This window comes from Saccopteryx bilineata, chromosome 11 (genome assembly GCF_036850765.1).
Source record: "Saccopteryx bilineata isolate mSacBil1 chromosome 11, mSacBil1_pri_phased_curated, whole genome shotgun sequence".
Classification (NCBI taxonomy): domain Eukaryota; kingdom Metazoa; phylum Chordata; class Mammalia; order Chiroptera; family Emballonuridae; genus Saccopteryx; species Saccopteryx bilineata.
Genome location: NC_089500.1, coordinates 10,891,072 through 10,913,030, shown reverse-complemented (window position 1 = coordinate 10,913,030; position 21,959 = coordinate 10,891,072). Strand labels below are relative to the sequence as shown.

The following is a 21,959-nucleotide window of genomic DNA, read 5'->3' as shown; positions in this document are numbered from 1 at the left end:
GTTTTTATTTGCTTAAAATGTGTTCTGTTTACATATAGGCAATTTAATTCAATTTCGATGCCTTATTTCAGCAGTTTCCAAAATTACAGGAAGTCTTAAGTGCAGGGTAGGCAGAAAAAGTTCTGCCCGCTGTCTATCTCTTGGCCCCACCGCACCGCAGCCTTTTTATTCTGCGTAAGTTAGAAAATTGCTTTTTTACCTTGTTAAAACTTTTAGCAGCACAAAGGAATCGTTTACCCCATTCATCATAAAGTATTTATAAGCTTTTCTTATGGCTTAAGAAGTGCTCTCAAGGATGTATACTGGATTCCCAGTATCCCCTTTTCGAAGACATCTTAGCTTTTCTCTTACTAATAGTATATTTTACTCTTGTTACTTTACACCAACTGGAATTTACTAACAAGTGTTAAATATACAGTTTTTAAATTGTAGCCTAGTTGATTATTTTTTGTCTTCATATTTTTGAATGGTGCCAGAGACTTACAATGTCACACTTAGATGTAGTGAAAGTGCAAAGGGTACATTTTCTGTCAAGGTGAATCCTAAGCCGATTTCCCTCTTGGATATGGAATTTTCTCAGTTGGTTTAAGTTCCTTACTCAACATGTAGATGATCTTTCTCTTGAGAGATTTCTCATTGCTGGCCTTGAAGACTATGAAATGTAACAGAACAGTGTAACACAATGTAGTTGGGGTTTGGGGTTTGTTTGAAGATTTCTAAATGGTCTAATACAGTAATGATTTTCACATGACACATTCCACTACTTCCTCAAGACTCAGCTCAGATGACTTCTTTGTAAATGCTTCTCAGACTCCTCATGCTTACTTAGTTGCTTTTTTCTTTCAAACTTCAGCCACAGCCTTGAACACTTTTGTATTTGATTCGTCTGCAATATCATTTTTGTCTGATTAGATAGTCACTTCTTCAGGGACATCTTTATATATTTACATTTTGTACAGTCCCTAGTCAATTGACCATAATTGAATTGCATCAGCTATGCTGTTCTGCCTTATCCTGACTTTATAACTTCATTTAATTTAAAAGATTGTCATAACCATGCCCTGGCCGGTTGGCTCAGCAGTAGAGGATCAGCCTGATGTGTGGAAGCCCCGAGTTCAATTCCCACTCAAGGCACACAGAAGTGACCATCTGCTTCTCCCCTTCCTTCCCCTTATCTCTCTCTCTCTCTCTCTCTCTCTCTCTCTCTCTCTCTCTTCCCCTCCTGCAGTCATGGCCTTTCCTCAGGTGCTAAAATAGCTTGGTTGCTAAGCAACAGAGTAGCAGAACATCGCTTGGTAGGGGGCTTGCCTGGTGGATCCTCCTCTGGGCCATGTGGGAGCCTGTCTGCCTGCCTCCCCCACCTCTTCACTTAATGAAAAAAAAAAGAATGTCATAACCTTTTAATTCTACCTTATTCTGGCTTGATATCCCTGTTTATAGTGAAAATTTCTGTAGAAATAGTTGTTTATAATTTAGACTAAATATTGTAGCAATGTTTGAGTACAAATTTATTTCTAATTGCCTTTGCATTATACATTTTTATAGGTTTTTTAAATGACTTAAATCCTGTGATAAAAAAAAACAACAAGTACAATCAAATATTCATGTGCACCTCTGCTTTCCTATTGTACTCATTTCTTTGCACCTGTTTTAAGTACTGGTGATACACAGACACACACACACACACGTGCACGCACTATATTTAAGAATGCATAACAGCTCTGTGGCCTCTTGGTCTTCCAGATGCCATAGCAACCACCACCAATCCCATCCCCCTTAGTGTGACAACCAGACATGTCTCCAACATCATCCAGGGAAGTGGAGGTCAACATTTTTGACTGAGAACCATTTCTATAAGTTTTGCCTGTTCTAAAATTTCATCTAAGTGAGCCCTGGTTGGGTAGCTAAGTTGTTTAGAACCTCTCCTGATGCACCAAGGCTGTGAGTTCAATCCCAGGTCAGAGCACATACAAAAATCAACCAATGAATATGTAAATAAATGGAACAATAACTTGATGTTTTTCTCTCTCTCTCCCTATCCCCCTTCTTTTCTGTTTCTAAACTCAATAAATAAAAATTTAAAAATAAAATATTTTATAAATGGAATCATGGAGTATATGTTCTTTTCTGTATGGTGCCTTTTGCTCAGCATATTTTTTAAATTCATCCGTGTTTTTATGTGTATTAGTAATTCATTCCTTTTTTGATTTATCCATTCCTCTGTTAGACATATTTATTTATTTGGGCTGTATGAATTAAGCTGTCATGAACATGCTTGTACAGATTTTGCATGAACATATGTTTTCATTTCTTTTGGGTGATACCTAGAAATAGACTTGCTGGGTTATATAGTTAGTATGTATTTAAATTTATAAGAAACTATTGAACCATTTAAAATTCCTATGACCTGTGTATGAGAGTTCCAATTTATACACTATATGCCCCAAACACTTGGTAATTGAAGGCTTCTTTTTTTTTTTTTTTTTTTTTTTTTTTTTTTTTGGTAATTGCAGGCTTTTTAACTTATTCTAGTAAGAGAGTTGTGATGTCATGTGGTTTTAATTTTCATTTCTCTAAGGACTAGAGATGTTGAGCTCCTTGTGAGCTTTTGCCATTAATCTACCTGCTTTTGCGAAATGTCTGTTCATGTCCTTTCTCTGATTTTTTAAAGTAGCATGCTTTTTGTTTTGTTTTTGTTTCGTTATTGAGTTATAGTTATTTATATATTCTGGACTCAAGTCCTTTGTCAATATGTGTTTTGTAAATATTTTTCCCAGTATGGTTTGCCTTCTCAGTTTTTGACAACATGTCTTAAGAACAAAGGTTTTTAATTTCATCAAGTCCAATTAACCAAATTTTTCTTTAATGATTCATGCTCTTTGTGTTCTGTATAAGAAATATTTGCCTACCCCAATGTTGCATATTTTTTGTATGTTTTCTTATAGAAGTTTTATAGTTTCAGCTTTTACATTTATATTTGTGATGGCAGGACTCTTAATAAAGGTATCATAAAAAAGAAATATTTTTATATATTCTAACTAAATATGCAAACATTTACAGCAAACTTGATTACAGTTTCAGTGCAAATGTACTGTTCTACAAATACCAATGCTTATAAATGTCAATACAGTTAGAAAACAGATGCTAAAATGAGTCTGTAAAACCATGCTTAATACCATGTTTAGAAGATTTTGACTAAGCTCTTGATCACACAAATTATACTTTAGAAATTCCAATGGCCCTGGCAGGTTGCTCAGTGGTAGAGCGTTGGCCTGGTGTATGGAAGTCCCAATTTGAGTCCCAGTCAGGGCACACAGGAAAAGTGACCATTTGCTTCTCTCCCTCTCCTCCTCCCTCTTTTCTCTCTCTCTCTCTCTCTCTCTCTCTCTCTCTCTCTCTCTCTTTCTCTCTCTCTCTCTCTCTCTTCCCTTCCCATATCTGTGGCTTGATTGGTTCAAGCAAGTTGGCCCCCCGGGCTCTGAGGATAGCTACATGGCCTCTCCTCAGGTACTAAAATACTGTAGCTCAGTTGCTGAGCAACTAAGCAACCGCCCAGATGGGCGGAGCATCCAGTAGGGGGCTTACTGGGTGGGTCCCTGTGGGGCACATGTAGGAGTCTACCTCTCTGCCTCCCTGCCTCTCATTTAATAAAAAAAAAGAAAAAGAAAAGAAATTCTAAGGATGAATCTTTCTATAGTATTTGAGTACTTCTTGTTTTGTAGATCCTTTATATTCAATCTAGCATTTTGATTGTTGCTAGTTGGGTTATGATTTTATACTTAGTAAGAACTTTTTGGTTGATTATTAACAATAAAAAGATTGATAGTATGCATTATCTAAATCAGGGGTTGGGGTCAGGAACCTTTTTGGCTGAAAGAGCCATGAGTGCCACATATTTTAAAATGTAATTCTGTGAGAGCCATACAATGACCTGTGTACGTTAGGTATTATCCAATAAAAATTTGACGTCCCAGAGGACAGCTGTGATTGGCTCCAGCCACCCGCAACCATGAACATGAGCGGTAGGAAATGGATTGTAATACATAAGAATGTTTTATATATTTTTTTTAAACATACATTTGCCTTTTTTTTAATTTATTTTTTTTAATTTTTTATTTATTCATTTTAGAGAGGAGAGGGAGAGACAGAGAGAGAGAGAGAGAGGAGAGACAGAGAGAAGGGGGGAGGAGCTGGAAGCATCAACTCCCATATGTGCCTTGACCAGGCAAGCCCAGGGTTTCGAACCGGCGACCTCAGCATTTCCAGGTCGACACTTTATCCACTGCGCCACCACAGGTCAGGCCTGTTTTATATTTTTAACGTTATTATTTATTTTATTAAAGATCTGTCTGCGAGCCAGATGCAGCCATCAAAAGAGCCACATCTGGCTCGCGAACCATAGGTTCCCGACCCCTGATCTATACCAATAAATTTTGTGTGTCTGATCTGAAAATTTATAAAACTTCAGAATAATAAATGTGTAATCAGAAATAGTTTATTTTATTATTATTTTTTTTAAGAAAGTTGTAAAACTTTATTGGGAGAATTTCACTTGATCTTAGCCCAAAGGCCGAGAAGCGATATTGGGAGAATTTCAACAGTCACATATGCAACACAAGAACAATCTGCATGTTTTCAGATGATCTTCCTTTAAGCTGCAGTCTCCCTTCCCCTGATTCCCACATGTAAATGGGTTTTGATTTTGGTGAAATCTCCCAATTGAACTGAGGATCATCTGTGTCCTCACCCCACTTCTCTGGCTGAGCCATTTCTGGGAGTAGTTCTCTTTATTTAATGGTGTCTAAACAATTTAATTTTGCAAGATGTATTGAACTATTTACCTCAAAGTATGTTGACCTAGCTTAATACTATATAGTAGTGCTTTTAAAATACTTTAAGGACTCTTCTTATGGATTTAATTATTTTGCTTGACTAGAAGAGTAATACATATTATTAAAACATTCAAATATTAAAAAGAATTATAGCTTTATAAGTTTGATGTTTTCAGTGGAAGAATTTCTGTCAACTCAATAAAATTACTTTTACCGAATTCTCTGAGAAAATCTGTGTTTGATAAATTGTTGTAGCTTCATCACAATGTTTTTACTAGATCTAGTTAATGAACTAATTAAATCTTTAATATTACTTTTCAACTATACCACATACATTATTTATATATTTTCCCCCTGTATTTTTTTGCCAATTGAGCCAAAATAACTTCCATTTAGTAATTGTTTTGCTTTCTCTTTAGATTATCAGATAAAATTTGTGGCTATGTTGATGATTGGCACTGACCAGACTGTATCTTAGCCACAGGAATGCTGGTTCCATTGAATGAAGCCTTAAAGCTCTGATCAAAATGGGGCTGTATTTTCTTAGGCTAAGCCTAGTTTTTATGCAGTAGATACAGTAGGTGGTCAAATGAGGAAGATAAGTAACGTATGCTTTTCAGTGATAGATTTCTTTTAGGCAGGGTATTTACCATGCCCTCAAATTTTTGTAAATCAACTAAGTTATCTGGAGGCAGTCACTTATGATTGAATGTGATAATTTTACTTGTGAGATTACAATCTTTCTGAGTCATCTTCTTCCTTTTTAAAATTTTCTGTTTCATGATCCTGCCTACCTTTTCTCAAAGGGTATGTATCTCATTGTGCTCGATGTTCATTTTCTGGTATCACCAGTACTAAGTGTCATAGTTACAATCTGCTGAAGTCCCCAATTCTTCCACTTTACAGAATAGTTCCTAATTGGCATTGGGCTTCGTGCTTTCTCTGTCTTCTGAAAGAGAAAATATCAACAGAATATTTCTAAAAGTCATTAGGTCCACTACTTTTAGCTGAATGAAGCATTGCACTACCGTCTGGACTATATACGTTGCTTAATCTATTCGTTGTATAACTCATTTTTCTTGCCTGTGTCTTTCCAGTACTTTCAAAATTCTTTTTAATTGTTGTGGAAATTTATTCAGATATTTTCACTGCTTAACACAGTGACTTGAGAATATAGTTGGTGTGCAGTATTTTATATTGATCAATACATTTTTTAGTTTGTGTAATTAAGGATTGTGGAGATCCAGAAGATGTTCATTGCATGTTCTTGATTGGGGAGCGAGACTAGTTCATGAAAGAGCTATGGAGCATCTTCTGTGGTGCAGATGGTAGAGTAAACGTTCACACACAGAAACATCATCCTTGACTATGGAAGTGAAATGGCCCTGTGGAGAAAGTAAAGTTTAAATCTGACCATCAAGGGATGGGCAAAAGTTTGACTAAATAGAATCTTTATTATATGGCCAAATTTAGACTTTTTTTCCTGAGTGAGGAAAGGAAAAGGAAGTGAGGTTAAAGAAAAGATAATGTTTATTTTATATTTTGCCTTGTTTGAAACATCTTTTGAGAACATGTTTACTGTTATCTGGCTCTCCACTTCATTGTTTCCATTTGGATGGTTGTAAAAATGCAGGTTGATGTTTTTTAAGCCATTGTGGTACTTTGACTAAAAGGAAGCTAGATAGGGGGGTGTTAATCAGGGAGAGCAGACCTTATTTTTGTCAAAAGTTAAAATGATACTTTCTGACTTTCAAACAAGGAAGTAAGGGTGGTCTCCAAAATGTATGCTTATTTGCTTTTTAAAAACCTTGGTTGGAAACAAGCCTTACAGAAATGGGTATAATTTTTATTTTATTAGTATTTTTAGATCCAAAACTCAGTTTGGTTAATTTTGGTTTTTTATTGCTTTTAACATCATGGCTGTATGATGATGATGAACTGAAAAAGAACATTTACCCTGGTCTGAAAATACACTGTTCAACCTAAGTTACAAATATCAACTGAGAAAGGGCTTATATAGGGTGGGCAAAAGTAGGTTTACAGTTGTGAGTACGCAGAACAGTTTATTCTTGTATTATTATGTATTAATATTGTATTATTTTCCATACAAACAACTGCAAACCTATTTTTGCCCACCTTTATATTAACCTTCTTTTTTTCTTATAGCTAGTTGTTTTTACTGGCTTCTGCCATTACCTACCGTGGGAATTGATGATGAATTATGATTTCTTAAATCATTGATACTGAAAATACACTTGTTGATACTTAAGTAGTGTTTTGGTACTTGCATATATTTTGCATGCAGTGCCTCTTTCATTAACTTTTTTGGGATTTGCATAAGGCTGTGATCAATCTGTTTCACTCAACTCCCTTATATGGGTATTTGTTTCATTATTACAACTCTTTACATATAATTTATATAACATTACATTAGCTTTAGGTGTACAACATAATGATTGATATATGTATATATTGTGAAATGATTACTACAAGTTTAGTTAAATCCATCACCACACATTGCTGTGTTAAATTACAGTGGGTATTGTGATTGCTTTTGAGGATAGAAACATTAGGGACATAAAAGTATTATTTCTTTTAAAAGTTTGAAGTTTAAATAAGAAATGTTACCAGGTCAATTGGATGGTGGTTATATGGTGTCATCCTCTGCACTTTCCTTTTTAAAAAGCAAGTGAAACTGTATGTACTTGCTTTGTCAAACTTTGCATGTGATCAGTTATGGCAAAACCAGACATTTTGTATTGGGAAATGACTCTACTAGACCACCATTAATGGGCACCTAATCCTATAATTTGTACAGTGTGAAAAGAGTTTAGTGTTTTAGGGACATGAAATACCATCTATTCTCATGTATGAACCAAAAATTATATTTGCATAAGTTATTTCTTAGTGTCTGGCTGTGTCCTACCCTTTCAGTTACCTTATATTAAATATCAGTACCTTAAGTTAAATAAAGTAAATTTGTACCAAAAAAATAGCAAAAAATGTCACTCTTTGCTCACAAACTAATGGTTACATATGTACCAGTTTATCTATTCTCAGTCTCCTGTTACCATTTGTAACCATGAGGATCAGTTCTGTTTGGAAGGAAAATCTTAGAATAAGTTAATAATTTTTAGTATAATGTTGACACAGCTGTGTTTTAGAATATATTTAGCATGTTTCAAGTAAACAAAACTTTTATACCAATAGTTTTATATTGCGTTGTATGGGTAACTTGTATTTTGTGTGAGTATGGAAGTAGAATTATCGTTAGTAAAGCACCTATCAACAGTCTTAAAGTTCCTAATTTTTCTGTTTCTGAGTAGAGCTCCTTCTTATATAAGCATTCTTTTACAATCATGGTGAGAACTGATTTTTTTTAGGAGTAGATGTGTGAGTAAGGACGGTGGACCAAAGAATGTAATGTGCAATGATGAGAGTTATGAATGCACCACCCGAATCTCTAGTCACATGTTATCGTTGTCCTTAGAGATGAATATTTGCATTTTGTATCCTTTATTAAGTCACAATAGTAAGAATACTGATTTTTGTCTACTAAACCTTTAAATAAGATGACCATAGCAAAAAGGTAACCTGTATTGCTACATGATATATGAATCTATGTTCTCTCTGTACTCTTCAATCTACGATTTCATTTCTATAATTTATTATAGACATGCTTGTTTGCATTGAAACACTTAAACCAAGGTTCACTAAAATACTATTTTAAAGTTAAAGGCATTAAAGATTGAAAACAACCGAAATGTCTAATAGTAAGGGATTAATTAGTTTAAATAATCTGTATGTGCTGATGTGGAATGATCACCGAGTTACATTAGACACTTTTCTGTGTAGGCCCTTGTGTATTTTATCACATGTCACCTTCTAAGTGGCAGGACTGGGGTTCTAGCCCTGATCACTAACTTCAAAATCTGCTCTCTTCCCATCACACCACAACTACTCTTTGATGTCAACTTTGAGACACAGCTCAGCCAAAATTCTCAGGTCGTTTTAGTATATAACCCAGCAAAGTATTTTTGTAATTCATTCAGTGTATGTATAGCTTATTAACTCAATTGGAGTAGCCAATCTTCTTTTTTTCTTTTTAGAATAGCCAATCTTCTAAACACAGAAGGCAAGTCAGGTAGTCCAAAATTGATTATTTGAAAAATAAAGTGACAGACCATAGCAGCACACTAAGGCAGAGGTGAATAATCTGCCTAAAGTGTCATTTAATTTCATCAAGGTGTCCACACTGCCAGATCTCAACTTAATCTGAATCAGGACATACGTATCCTACGTGTGATTCTAGGACCAACCGAGCCTGCAATTAGATCCCAATCTAGTCACTAGTTGTTCTTCTGAATGAAATAATTTTACAAGGCTGGATTAGTTTGCCCTCTCTTTCTACCCTCCCCCCAGCCCCAGTGGGCAGATCACAATGCCCAGGCATCCTGCAAAGGGGAGTTCCACCTTAGGGGCAACCTTTGCCCACTCAAAATTTTGTCTCACATTAGTGAGGACTTGTGCGTCACCCCAAGTCACTATTTTTCTCACTCATAAGTTTAAGTCTTCTCTTTTCTAGTCTTGAAGCTTTGCTGCGTGCTTATGTCTGAGTTTCTAGTCCAGTCATGGCGCATGACTCGTCTCAGGAGGAGACCACACAGTGCAGTCTTGGGTGTAGCCTTCTTCCAGATTTTTCTGCCTATTATTTCAGAAATGCCCAGCAATCAGAAACGATGTACATTTGTTTTTGAAACCAGCTGGTCCTGTTGTAGGTGGATAAGATTGCTCAAAGAAGTGATATCATGTTTTCTATGTTACTTCTGTCTATCAAGTTCTGTGCTTGTGTGCTGCCTTAGTTCAGAGCTTTAGCTTACATCAGTTTTAGTCTAATAAGTGGTGCCTTTAATCTCTCCATTCGTATTCTTACTTGATTTTAAAAGCTGTTTGTTCCTGTTACTCTAAAACCTTTTAAATCATTTCCTCCTGCCCTAGCTGGGTAGCTGAGTTGGTTCAAGCATCACCCCAGCACGCCTGGTTGCAGGTTTGATCCCCAGTCAGGGCACATACAAGAGTCAACCAGTGGATGCATGGATAGGTGAAGAAACAGGTTGGTGTTTCTCTCTCAAATCAGTAAATAAAAAATAAAATAAGGCCCTAGCTGATTGGCTCAGTGGTAGAGCATTGGCCTGGTTTGTGGATGTCCCTGGTTCAATTCCCGGTCAGGGCACACAGGAGAAGCGCCCGTCTGCCCCTCTCTCTCTCTCTCTCTTTCTCTCTCTCTCTCTTTCTTTTCCTCTCCTGTAGCCAGGGCTTGATTGGAGTGAGTTTGCCCTGGGTGCTGAGGATGGCTCCATGGCCTCACCTCAGGCACTAAGAAGAGCTCAGTTGCTTAGCAGTGGAGCAATGACAGCCCAGCTGGACAGAACATCACCCCCTAGTGGGCTTGCTGGGTGGATCCCAGTCAGGGCGCATACAGGAATCTGTCTGCCTACCCTCCTCTCACTAAATTAAAAAAATAAGTAAATTAAAAAATAAAATTGTGTCCTCCTGTTCAAAGCAACTTTTTTCTAATGCTTTTTTGTTAGTAAAACTATATTACAGAAAAAAGAATTTATAAATCTGTTTAGGGATTTTCATCTCATTTTTGTGGAGTATATGAAAAAATTTCTTTAAGATATTTTATTATGAATATATGTAATAAAGTTCTCCCAATAAATTTGCCTCTTCGTGCCTTTTCAACCGTGTCTGTGTATAAAACCTTTGTTGTCCTCACGGGTTTACTCAGTGTTCCTGGAACATGTTTTACACGTTCCTGACTCGGTGCCTTTGTTCGTGTTGTTTTTCCTTCTCCTGGAAAGCTTATCCTGCGTCCTCCTTTTCTTTTTTCCAGACCCTGGGTAGCCTTACCGGGCGGCCTGGTTATGTTTCTTTCCCTCTGGGGCTCCTCCAGCCCATGGTGATCTGTCTCCATGTCCTCTGAACTTGCATTGGTGTTTTGGTCTCTTCCACTTATGGAAATTCGTTATAGGCTTGTGACTGTATTAGAGTTATTGAACATTTTTGTGTTACTGTATTAGCTGACTAGATTTCTTTTTAAAGACCTTACTTAGTTGGAGCTTATGTCTCATATATCTTTGTCATTTATCATACATGGCACAAATGCCTAAAGCAGATAATTTATAATGTTTATTTAGCATAAGTATAGAAGAACACTATGTCACCACTGCCTAGTATTGTACCTGGCATATGAGCTTTCAATAAATGTTGAAGTTATGTTAAATAAATGGTCTTTAGGTAGTAGGGTCCTAGAAATAGGTAAGCTTGAAATGTTCCTTGTGAATAATTAGCCTTTTCCTCTGTAGTCTGTTTCCTTAGCTCTGAGCAAAGTTGAATCAGAGTCAGTCTTTCTGAGGCCATTCTCAGAATTAAGTCCAACTTCTGTGCAGTCTCTATCCAGACTTGCGTGCTCTTACATGTTGTTCAAGGGAACTCAAGGTTTCAGGCTTGGGCTTCGGCACCAGAGAGCTTGAGTGCATATTCTGCTCCAACACTTCCTGCTTGCACAACTGTGGACAGTCTGTTTCCTTTACCATAAAATGCTGACGGTTGTGACTCCTCTTACAGGGGGTTGTTACAAAGGTTAAATTATTTGCAGAAAGTCTCTGGCACAGGAAAAGTGGTCAAAAACATTAAGTATTCTATTAACTGTTGTTATTAATAATAATCCTCCTATTAACCTGACAACTATTTGTATGATAAAATCATCCAGCATTATAGAAATTTAAGTGAATAGTTTGTCAATAAAATTGGTGTTTAAGTCTCTTCCTAAGTTTAAAACGTTTGGCTCTGAAGTTTAGCTCGTGGTGGAATCTTGTAACAAAGAAAAGATGGACAGCAAACTGGGAGACTTGAATTCTTCTCCTAGCCTGCTCGCAGATTAGTACTTGAACCTTTCATATCAACTGATCTGATTGAGTCGTTCTTCTCTGTGTACATGGTTTAATTCTAGTGGCTTGGAAGCTTATTTAAGATAAGGACTTTTATCTCTACCTCTACCATGGGTTAGAAAATACTCATTGAATGAATACATAGCTCAGTTTTGCTCATCTGTAAAAATGAGAGGGTTGAATTACCTCTAAGGTTACCTCTCACTCTCAAATATTTTGAATATAGGGATAAGTGAAATGAGCCTCAGCATTAGAGAATAATTCAGGATAGGAAAATATAAACATGAGTTTTACCATTGATAGAACTCTAAAATTTATTTTTAAGTGGATAACATATTTAAATGTTTATATACAACCTGAGGTTTTAAGGTAAAGTAAATTTAGTACCTTTTATTTATTACATTTTTTTACAGTTCTTTATTATTTACCATGACACAGATTTTCTAGGCATGGTTTGATAAATGACCTTTACTGCATAGAATTTTAAAGTTAATTGCTCGATACTATTTTCCTTCCTATTCTTTAATTGTGAATTGGGTACTTTCAAGATTTTTTAATTATAAAATACCCCTAATATAAAACATTAAATGTCTTTGGAAGAAAAATATCAAACACATACAAAAAAATTCAAACACTACAGAGTATGTAATGAAAACTTTGATTCTCCTTAGAGTTAATTACTATTAATAACTTATTATACATATTTATAAAAACATAGCATATATCTACATCCTTTAAAAAATTATTCTTTGATATTTTACTGTACTTACTGTCAATAACCTGGTACACAGTAGTTGTTCAATAAGTGTTTAATTGAATTAACCAATACTCTGCCAGTCAACTGCTAAGTTTTTCTGATGCATTTAGCTTTTAAAGTCCTATATAATTTCCATACAAGATAACCTTTTCAAGGGTCTGAGATTAATTTTTTTTTAACTACTGTAGAAGTTCATTCTGTCATCAGTACTAAAGTATTCAATGTAAGTATAAATAAGACTACTTAATGTGATTTATAAAATCACTCTGCATGTCTTATGGTCACATTGTGTATAATGCATTTAGTTACCAGACTTATTAAATTCATACAGGTTTTACCGGTTTGCAAACTATAATGAAGGGTCCTGGTCATTCCATTTCTGAGTTATAAAGTGAATTGTTATGTATTAAGAAGTTGTTGGCCCTGGCCCGGTACTTGAGTTGGTTAGAGCCCTGGTCAGCAAAGTGCGGCTCTTTGGCCCCTTGAGTGTGGCTCTTCCACAAAATACCAGGTGCAGGCACTACCTTGATAAGGAATGTACCTACCTATATAGTTTAAGTTTAAAAAATTTGACTCTCAAAAGAAATTTCAATCGTTACACTGTTGATATTTGGCTCTGCTGACTAATGAGTTTGCTGACCGCAGGGTTAGAGTATCATCCTGATATGCCAAGGTTGTGGTTTTGATCCCTAGTCAGGACACATACAAGAATCAACCAATGAAGGTGTAAATAAGTGGAACAACAAATTGACATTTCTCTCTTCCTTCCTCTCTTTCTCTTAAAAAAAAAAAAGAATTAGCCCTGGCCGGTTGGCTCAGCAGTAGAGCGTCGGCCTGGCGTGCGGGGGACCCGGGTTCGATTCCCGGCCAGGGCACATAGGAGAAGCGCCCATTTGCTTCTCCGCCCCCCCCCCGCCCCCCTCCCCTCCTTCCTCTCTGTCTCTCTCTTCCCCTCCCGCAGCCAAGGCTCCATTGGAGCAAAGATAGCCCAGGCGCTGGGGATGGCTCCTTGGCCTCTGCCCCAGGCGCTAGAGCGGCAGAGCGACGCCCCGGAGGGGCAGAGCATCGCCCCCTGGTGGGCAGAGCATCACCCCTGGTGGGCGTGCTGGGTGGATCCCGGTTGGGCGCATGCGGGAGTCTGTCTGACTGTCTCTCCCCATTTCCAGCTTCAGAAAAATACAAAAAAAAAAAAAGAATTAGTTACACAATCCTGGAGTTTGAAGAAATGCTGGTATACTTCATATTAGAATATGGTAACTTCTTTTTTAATAAGAGAGTTATTTTTTCCACCTCATCTTTTATATTAGAGTATTTAGAAAGGTATTTGTTTGCCCTGGAAAAAAGTTGTGGCTGCATCTAAAGAAGCATATTTATCTTGGAATTATAATATATATTACCTTATATTATTGGGTTGGGGAATAAGTTCGTAGCGTTTTTACTTTTATTTAAACAAAAAACAATAATTATATCAATAAGTTAATCAATTATATATTCGCCATTGCTGTTTACAACCTCCTCCCACCTCAACCAATTTGTTGATGCCAGTCCGCCAAAAATCGCCTGGTCTGGTCTCAAAGAAGTTGTTGAGCCAGTTTTTAAGGACCTCTTTGTTATCGAAGGTAATGCCCTTCATATGGTTTGACAGGGAGCGGAAAAGATGGTAATTGGTCGGTGCAAGGTCCGGAGAATATGGCGGATGCTGAAGGACCTCCCATTTGAGCTCTTGGAGTGCGGCTTTGACAACTTGTGCAACATGGGGCCTGGCGTTGTCGTGAAGGAGTATGGTTTGACCATGTCGTTCAGGTCTTTTCAGTCGAATAGCCTCATTCACGCGGTGTAGCTGGGCAATGTAGAGCTCCTTGTTGACCGTGGCATTCTTTTCGAGCATTTCCCAGTGCACCATGCCCTCCCAGTCCCACCAAACACATATCATGATCTTCTTTGGATGAAGGTCCGGTTTGACTCTCGGCTTTGGCGTATCTCCTGGAGCCACCCACTCCTTTCTTTGCTTCATATTGATGTATAGGCACCATTTCTCATCTCCCGTGACGATTTGGTACAAAAAGCGCTGTTTATGACCATGTGTTGCTCGATGGCGGGTGAGATGCTGAGAAGCAATTTGAAGGCGACTTTCTTTGTTTTTTTTGTTGAGCTCGTGAGGCACCCAGGCTCCCAATTTTTCGGTAAATCCCATTGAATGAAGGTGATTGAGAATCGTTTTATGATCGCAGTTCATTTTTTCCGCCAATTCACGACTGGTTAGGCGACTGTTCTCCTTCAAAAGTGATTTGAGACGTTCTTCATCGAATTCAGAAGGCCTTCCGCTGCGGGACGTGTCATTGACGTCAAAGTCGCCATTTTTGAACTTTGCAAACCATTTCCGTGCTGTAGACTCGCCTATGACACTCTCCATACACGTCGCAAATGTCCCGGGCTGCTTCAGCAGCTTTTTGACCTCGATGAAAAGCAAAGAAGAGCAGGTGTCGAAAATGTTGATTTTGCCTCCTGGGTATTCCATTTCTAAGCCTCAAAACTAATAAAAAATTAAATAACTCAAAAATACAATTAATATAGTTTTGTGGAGCAGAAAGAGTTTTATCGAATGAATACTTACCCTTTGCCAAACAGCAAACAAATCATTGTAAAATAAAAGAAAATATAAAAACGCTACGAACTTATTCCCCAACCCAATAGTTTTAAAATTCAAAGTACATTTTATTTACAGAATCTGTTATAGGTTAGTCCAATAGAAATTTAAACTACTTTCTTCCATAAATAATTATCTTTTCTAACATGATGGGATACATTTTAATGAATTGGGACATTAACAATTTTATGACATAATGTTAAGTATCGGAGCTTTCTTTCTTGGAGAATATTAAGTCATGGACTTGGGACTAAACCAATAATTAGCATAGATTTTTCAATGGCCATACTAGTACTGTGTTTTATTAAACTGTTTAATAAAATTAAATGGTGCTTTTTTAAGGACTTTTCCTTGTGCATAGATGATTTTTTTCTAAGTATAATGGAGAAATAACAAATGGTGATCAACTGGGCTCTAACCTATGCCTTTATATGAGAATAAAAATATTAGAAGGAGGAAGAAAAAGAAATACTTAGAAAACTAGCCTGACCAGGCGGTGGCACAGTGGATAGAGCGTCGGACTGCAATGCAGAGGACCCGGGTTCGAGACCCCAAGGTCGCCAGCTTGAGTACGGGCTCATCTGATTTGAGAAAAAAAGCCCACCAGCTTGAACCCAGGGTCGCTGGCTCCAGCAAGGGATTACTCGGTCTGCTGAAGGCCTGCGGTCAAGGCACATATGAGAAAGCAATCAGTGAACAACTAAGGTGTTGCAACACACAATGAAAAACTAATGATTGATGCTTCTCGTCTCTCTCCGTTCCTGTCTGTCCCTCTCTCTGTCTCTGTAAAAAATAAATAAATAGATAGATAGATAGATAGATAGATAGATAAAAAGAAATGCTTAGAAAACTAGCATTAGGTGGATATTTAACATAATAAAAAATATCTGAAATCAACAGCTAATATCAATACTTAATATGCCATGAACTTAACGTGCCATGAAGATCAGGACTAAAAAGGTGAGGTCTGGTATCACAACACCAGAATACTGGTGGATAGAAGTTCATCCTATTCGGTGTACATGTTTTAATACACAGGTTAAAGGCATCAGAATGGCTAATGAGTAGCTAAGACATGTGACTAAGAGCAGAGTGTGGCACTCAAGTGGAGTTTCTGGTTAGGGCAGCAGTGGCCAGACAACTAATATATCAGGAAAGTCAAGATGTTAGATACATACTCAAAGAATGTGAATAGAAAATTCACCTCCCCCCTAAAAAATGTTAGGTGGCCAATATATTTTTCAAGGAATGTTCAAGTTCACCAGAAATCAAACAGATGTCTAATTAAGATACAGTTGTATAGTATGTTAAATTGGTGAGACTAAAAGTAATGACTAACTGACTTGTGATGGCGCAGTGTATAAAGTGTTGACCTGGAATAATGAAGTCGCTGGTTTGAAACCCCGAGTTTGACTGGTTAAGGCACATATGGGAGTTGATGCTTCCTGCTTCTCCTCCCTTCTCTATCTCTGTCTCCTTCTCTGTCTGTTTTTTCTTTCTCTAAAAATAAAATCTAAAACAAATTTAAAAAATCATAACTGACAACAGCTGTTACATGCTGCTGATGGAACTCAGATCACAATGTTTACTTATTTTGGAAAGCAGTTTAAACAGTACGTATCAATAACCTTAATGATATGGCACATTTTCTTTAGAAGATTCATTTTTAAAAAGCAAAATACAAATTGTATGATATATATATTTTTAAAACTATCTATACATACTTAGACATGGTAAGAAGAGTTCAAAAAAGAATATGTAGAAATTCTGGGGGAAACTTTAATGATACATGATTTATCCACAATTTTAGTGGGACTGGGATATTTAGTTTTCTGTGTACCTTTATTTTTGTAATTATTTATAACGTGTATTTAATTAGAAGGGAAAGTTCTCTTTTATGGTATAGCATAAAACATTGGAGAAATATGGTTAGATTAAATTTTTTTTTGAAAAGCTGAAAATTTTAGGTACCCTATATATATTACATTGTTTTGACCATTATCTGATTTTTCTAACTTAATTATTGCTGTTTTCCACCAAAATATTCTCTATGAAAGGGAACCTTGTCATTGTGCTGACACAGAATCCCCTGCACTTAAAATAGTGCCTGACAAATAGTAATAGGGCAGTAAGTATTTTCAGATATTAAGTGCAGTTTAATAAGTCTTTAATTTGAATATTGAATTTATTTTTTAAGTTTTCTATACGGTAAAACAACAGTAGGTTTTTATAATAACAACCTAACACTTGCAGCCTGACTGAATGGATAGACAATGGATAGAGCATTGACATGGGATGCTGAGGACCCCTGTTTGAAGCCCCAAAGTCAAGGGCTTGAAATATGTGGTTTGAGCACGGGCTTATCTGGCTTGAGCACAGGATCGTCGGCTTGAGCCCAAGGTCACTTGGCTTGAGCAAGGGGTCACTGGCTTGGCTAGAGTCCCCTGGTCAAGGAACGTATGAGAAAGCAATCACTGAACAACTCAAGTGCCACAACTACGAGTTGATGCTTCTCTTCTTCTTTTCTGTCTCTCACTAAAAAAACAACCCAAAACACTTGCAGACTCCTACAGTGTGTCCTGAGTAAGAAAGCTAGGTAGTCATCTACTATCTTGGAAAGAATAGAAGACCGAGTTATTGTTTACCAGGGTGGAACCACCTTAAAAAACTTAGTGTTCAATAGTAACCAGCCCTAGCCGGTTGGCTCAGCGGTAGAGCGTCGGCCTAGCGTGCGGAGGACCCGGGTTCGATTCCCGGCCAGGGCACATAGGAGAAGCGCCCATTTGCTTCTCCACCCCTCCGCCGCGCTTTCCTCTCTGTCTCTCTCTTCCCCTCCCGCAGCCAAGGCTCCATTGGAGCAAAGATGGCCCGGGCGCTGGGGATGGCTCTGTGGCCTCTGCCTCAGGCACTAGAGTGGCTCTGGTCGCAACATGGCGACGCCCAGGATGGGCAGAGCATCGCCCCCTGGTGGGCAGAGCATCGCCCCTGGTGGGCGTGCCGGGTGGATCCCGGTTGGGCGCATGCGGGAGTCTGTTTGACTGTCTCTCCCCGTTTCCAGCTTCAGAAAAATGGAAAGAAAAAAAAAAAATAGTAACCAGTCCTGCATGTGTCCTTCCTGCTTCATTACACCCTAGCTTGCCTGACCCCTTGGAGCCTCTGCCTTTGTTTTGGAAGGCTATTTTTGTTGGATATGAAATTTGAGTCGCAGTTTTCCTCATTGCATTCTAAAGATGCTTCTTTGCTAGTATGTTTATAGAGTTGTACAACCATCATCTAATGTAATTTATTATAGATTATATTCATCACTCAAAAAAAAATATCAGCCCTTATCAAACACTTCATTCATTCATACCCTCCAGTCCTAGGAAACTGCCAATCTACTTTCTGCCTTGATTGATGTGTCAGTTTTGTACATTTCTTATGGATGGAGTCATACAGTATGACTGGCTTCTTTCATTTAAGATCTTCTCTATCTTCATCCCTGTTGTAGCATGGGTCAGTATTTCAGTCCTTTTAATTGCTGAATAACGTTCAATTGTATGGATTTATACACTATTTTATTTCTCCATTCATCAGTTAATGGACATTTGAGGAATTGTTAGGTCATATGGTAACTCATAGTTAGCCTTTTCTTTTCTTTTTTCTTTTTTTTTTTTTTTTTTTTTTTTTTTTTTTCTGAAGTGAGAAGCAGGGAGGCAGACAGACATACTCCTACATGCACCTGACCAGGATCCACCTGGCATGCCCACCAGGGGGCAATGTTCTGCTCATCCGGGCCGTTGCTCCATTGCAACTGGAGCCATTCTAGCTCCTGAGACAGGGGCCATGGAGCCATCGTCAGCACCCGGGCCAACTTTGCTCCAGTGAAGCCTTGGTTGTAGGAAGGGAAAAGAGAGATAGAAAGAAAGGGGAGGGGGGAGAACCAGACAGGCAGGTTTGATTCCTGTGTGTCCTGACCGGGAATCAAACCTGGGACTTCCACATGCCAGACTGATGCTCTACCGCTGAGCCAACTGGCCAGGGCCTTGGTTAGCCTTTTGAAGAATTGCCAATTGTTTTCTAAAGTGGCTGCACCATTTTACATCCCCAGTAGCAATATGTGAGAGTTCCAGTTTCTACACATACTGGCCAACAATTTCTCATTTATATATTAAAGTGAGATATAATTCTTATACTAAAACTTCACCATAAGTGTATAATTCAGTTGTTTTTAATGTGTTTACAAACTTGTGCCATCATTATCACTCTCAATCCAGAACATTGTCAGCACCCCTAAAAGAAATCCTATGCCCAGCAGTAGTTACTACCCATTCTTCTCTATCACCAGCCCCTGGCCAGCACTCACCTGGTTTGTGTTTCTGTGGATTTACCTATTCTCGACATTTCATATGAATGGAATCGTACAATATATGACCTTATGTGTTTGGGTTTTTGTTTTGTTTTTTATTTAATATGTTTTCAAGGTTTATGTTGTATCATGTATGAGTACTTTATTTCTTTTTGATGGCTGAATAATATTACATTGAATGGACATACCATATTTTATTCATTCATCTGTTATTGATGGGCATTTGATTTGTTTGTACTTTGTTATTGAGAATACAGGCAGTCGGGGACAGACTACAGATGCAGCAGTGGTCCAGTAAGATTATAATGGAGCTGAAAGTTCCTGTCTCCTTGTGATACTGCAGTGTCATAAGTAGAAGTTCATTACTCGTGTTTCTGGTGATGCAGGTGTAAACAACCTGTGCTATCGGTCATGTAGTCATGTAAAAGTATATACAATTATGTACAGTGCAGGATACTTGATAATGATAATAAATGACTAGGTCACTGGTTTGTGTATTTATTGTATGTTTTTTATTGTTACTTTAAAATATACTCTTTCTGACCTGTGGTGGCGCAGTGCATAAAGTGTCGACCTGGAACGCTGAGGTCACTGGTTCAAAACCCTGGGCTTTCCTGGTCAAGGCATATATGAAGGTTGATGCTTCCTGCTCCTCCCTCCACCATATTCTCTCTTTCTCTCTCTCTCTCTGTCTTGCTGTCTCTTTCTCTCTTTTTCTCTTCCCCTGCCTCTCTAAAATGAATAAATATAAAAATTTAAAAAGTAAAACAAATAAAAGGCATTTTTTTCTATGTACGAAAGAAGTTTGCTGTAAAACAGTGTACCATGTTACACCAGAAGCAAGCAGCCTCCTACATCTTGTGCTTACTATGTCTCTTGATCACATTTTCTTGTTCTTGATTTAATCTCATGTTGTTTTGTATAGTTACATGCTGTACAGGCTTGTAGCCAAGGAGCAATTATCCTCTAGGTTTGTGTAAGTGTGCTCTATGATGTTCACACAGGGGTGACATTGCCTAATGACATATTTTTCAGTTCCAGAATTTCCACTAGGGTTTTATTTTTTTCTGCTGAGATTTCCTCTCCTTTCATTCGTATATTCCTTTACTTCACTGAGCATAGTTATAATATCTATTTTTATATGATAGTCTAGCTATTGTCTAGTCCAAGACCATTAGGATATTATACCTGGCTGAAGCTAGTAATAGTTGTGGCTTAGGCTGGGTTTTAACAGTGAACGTGGTAAGAAGTTGTGTGATTTATTTTGGAAATACATCTACAGATGGAGTGAATGTCTAGTGAGGAGGTAAAATAAAGAATTAAGGAAAAGTTATTCTACCAATTCTAATATCTGGATTATTTGGGAATTGGTCCTTCGTGATAGTATTTTCTCTTGAGACTGAGTCACATTTTACTAATTCTTTTATATCAAGTAATTTTGGACTGTATGGTAGACAATACAGTATATGTTTATTATTGTGGAGACAGGATTCTAGTCTACTTTTTCAAACTTTATTTTTTTAAGTAAGAAATTATCTTGTTGGACTCAATCTACAAACTCTTGGGCAGCAGCTCATTTTTTTTTTTTTTTTTTTTTTTGTCTTTGGATTGTCTTGTTGCAGTGTGCCCTGTGTATGCATTGTTTAGGAGTTAACCAAGATTTGAGGCAGGGAAACTTGAGTTATTTTGTAGTAGTTTAATTGGTGTGAGCATTTTTACTTTATTATTTTAATTCCTAAATCTTAGAACCATAGTTTTATTAACTGGAAATCATTGTAAGTAATTAATTTCCAGCCCCTTATTTTGATAATTAAATAAAAATCTGTTTAATTCTTATCTTTTTCTCTTTATTGCAGATCGAGCGGGGAGCATCAGTACCCTTGACTCTTTAGATTTTGCAAGATATTCCGATGATGGTAACAGGGAGACAGATGAGAGAGTCGCAGGTAAGAGTGTGAAGACAGATCTGGATTCTTTGACTATTCAGGAATAATAAAGTGACTTAAGGAATTCTTTTCCTTCTGTGATTTGGTATGTTAATAGAATTATAAAGTTATTATACAAAATTAATTGACTGATTTACTAGCTAGAGGGAACATCTCAAACCCTAACTTTCAGTGGTGCTGTGAGTACCTGGTTTTGCACACCTAAAATTTTCTGAGTTCTTAGAGCCAACAGTTTACAACCATGTAGTTATAAAATTGGTGTAAAACAGCTTTAAGGTAGCCACTGTTGAGTACAAAATTAGTTGGACCTTGGCCTTCTCATTCCTTTGATCCTCCAAATCAGGGCTCATAATTCAGGCATTGTATACTAGTACAACTCTACTGTTTGCTAAAATTGGTTGAAATACTTTCATGCTAGTTGTGAATAAAACTTTGTCTTGAGTTCCTTAAGTATTCCTAACCATCCAGCATCTCTC

The 21,959-nt window shown here is 37.4% G+C and overlaps 1 protein-coding gene and 1 non-coding gene across 6 annotated transcripts in view; one reads left to right on the top strand and one right to left on the bottom strand.

Moving 5' to 3' along the window:
* The window catches only part of RELCH (RAB11 binding and LisH domain, coiled-coil and HEAT repeat containing), a 95,357-nt gene that overhangs the window by 1,314 nt on the left and 72,084 nt on the right, over window positions 1-21,959 (top strand). For all 5 annotated transcript variants that reach the window (XR_010727459.1, XM_066246285.1, XM_066246283.1 and 2 more), the window contains exon 2: window positions 21,394-21,483. Coding sequence is in view for 4 of the 5 variants with exons in the window: in XM_066246285.1 (XP_066102382.1) it covers window positions 21,394-21,483 (90 nt within the window). In the remaining variant the exon portion in view is untranslated. The remainder of the gene's footprint in view (window positions 1-21,393; window positions 21,484-21,959) is intronic.
* Window positions 9,261-9,406, bottom strand: LOC136315762 (U12 minor spliceosomal RNA). Its single transcript, XR_010727562.1, has one exon. It is a non-coding gene; the product is annotated as a U12 minor spliceosomal RNA (small nuclear RNA).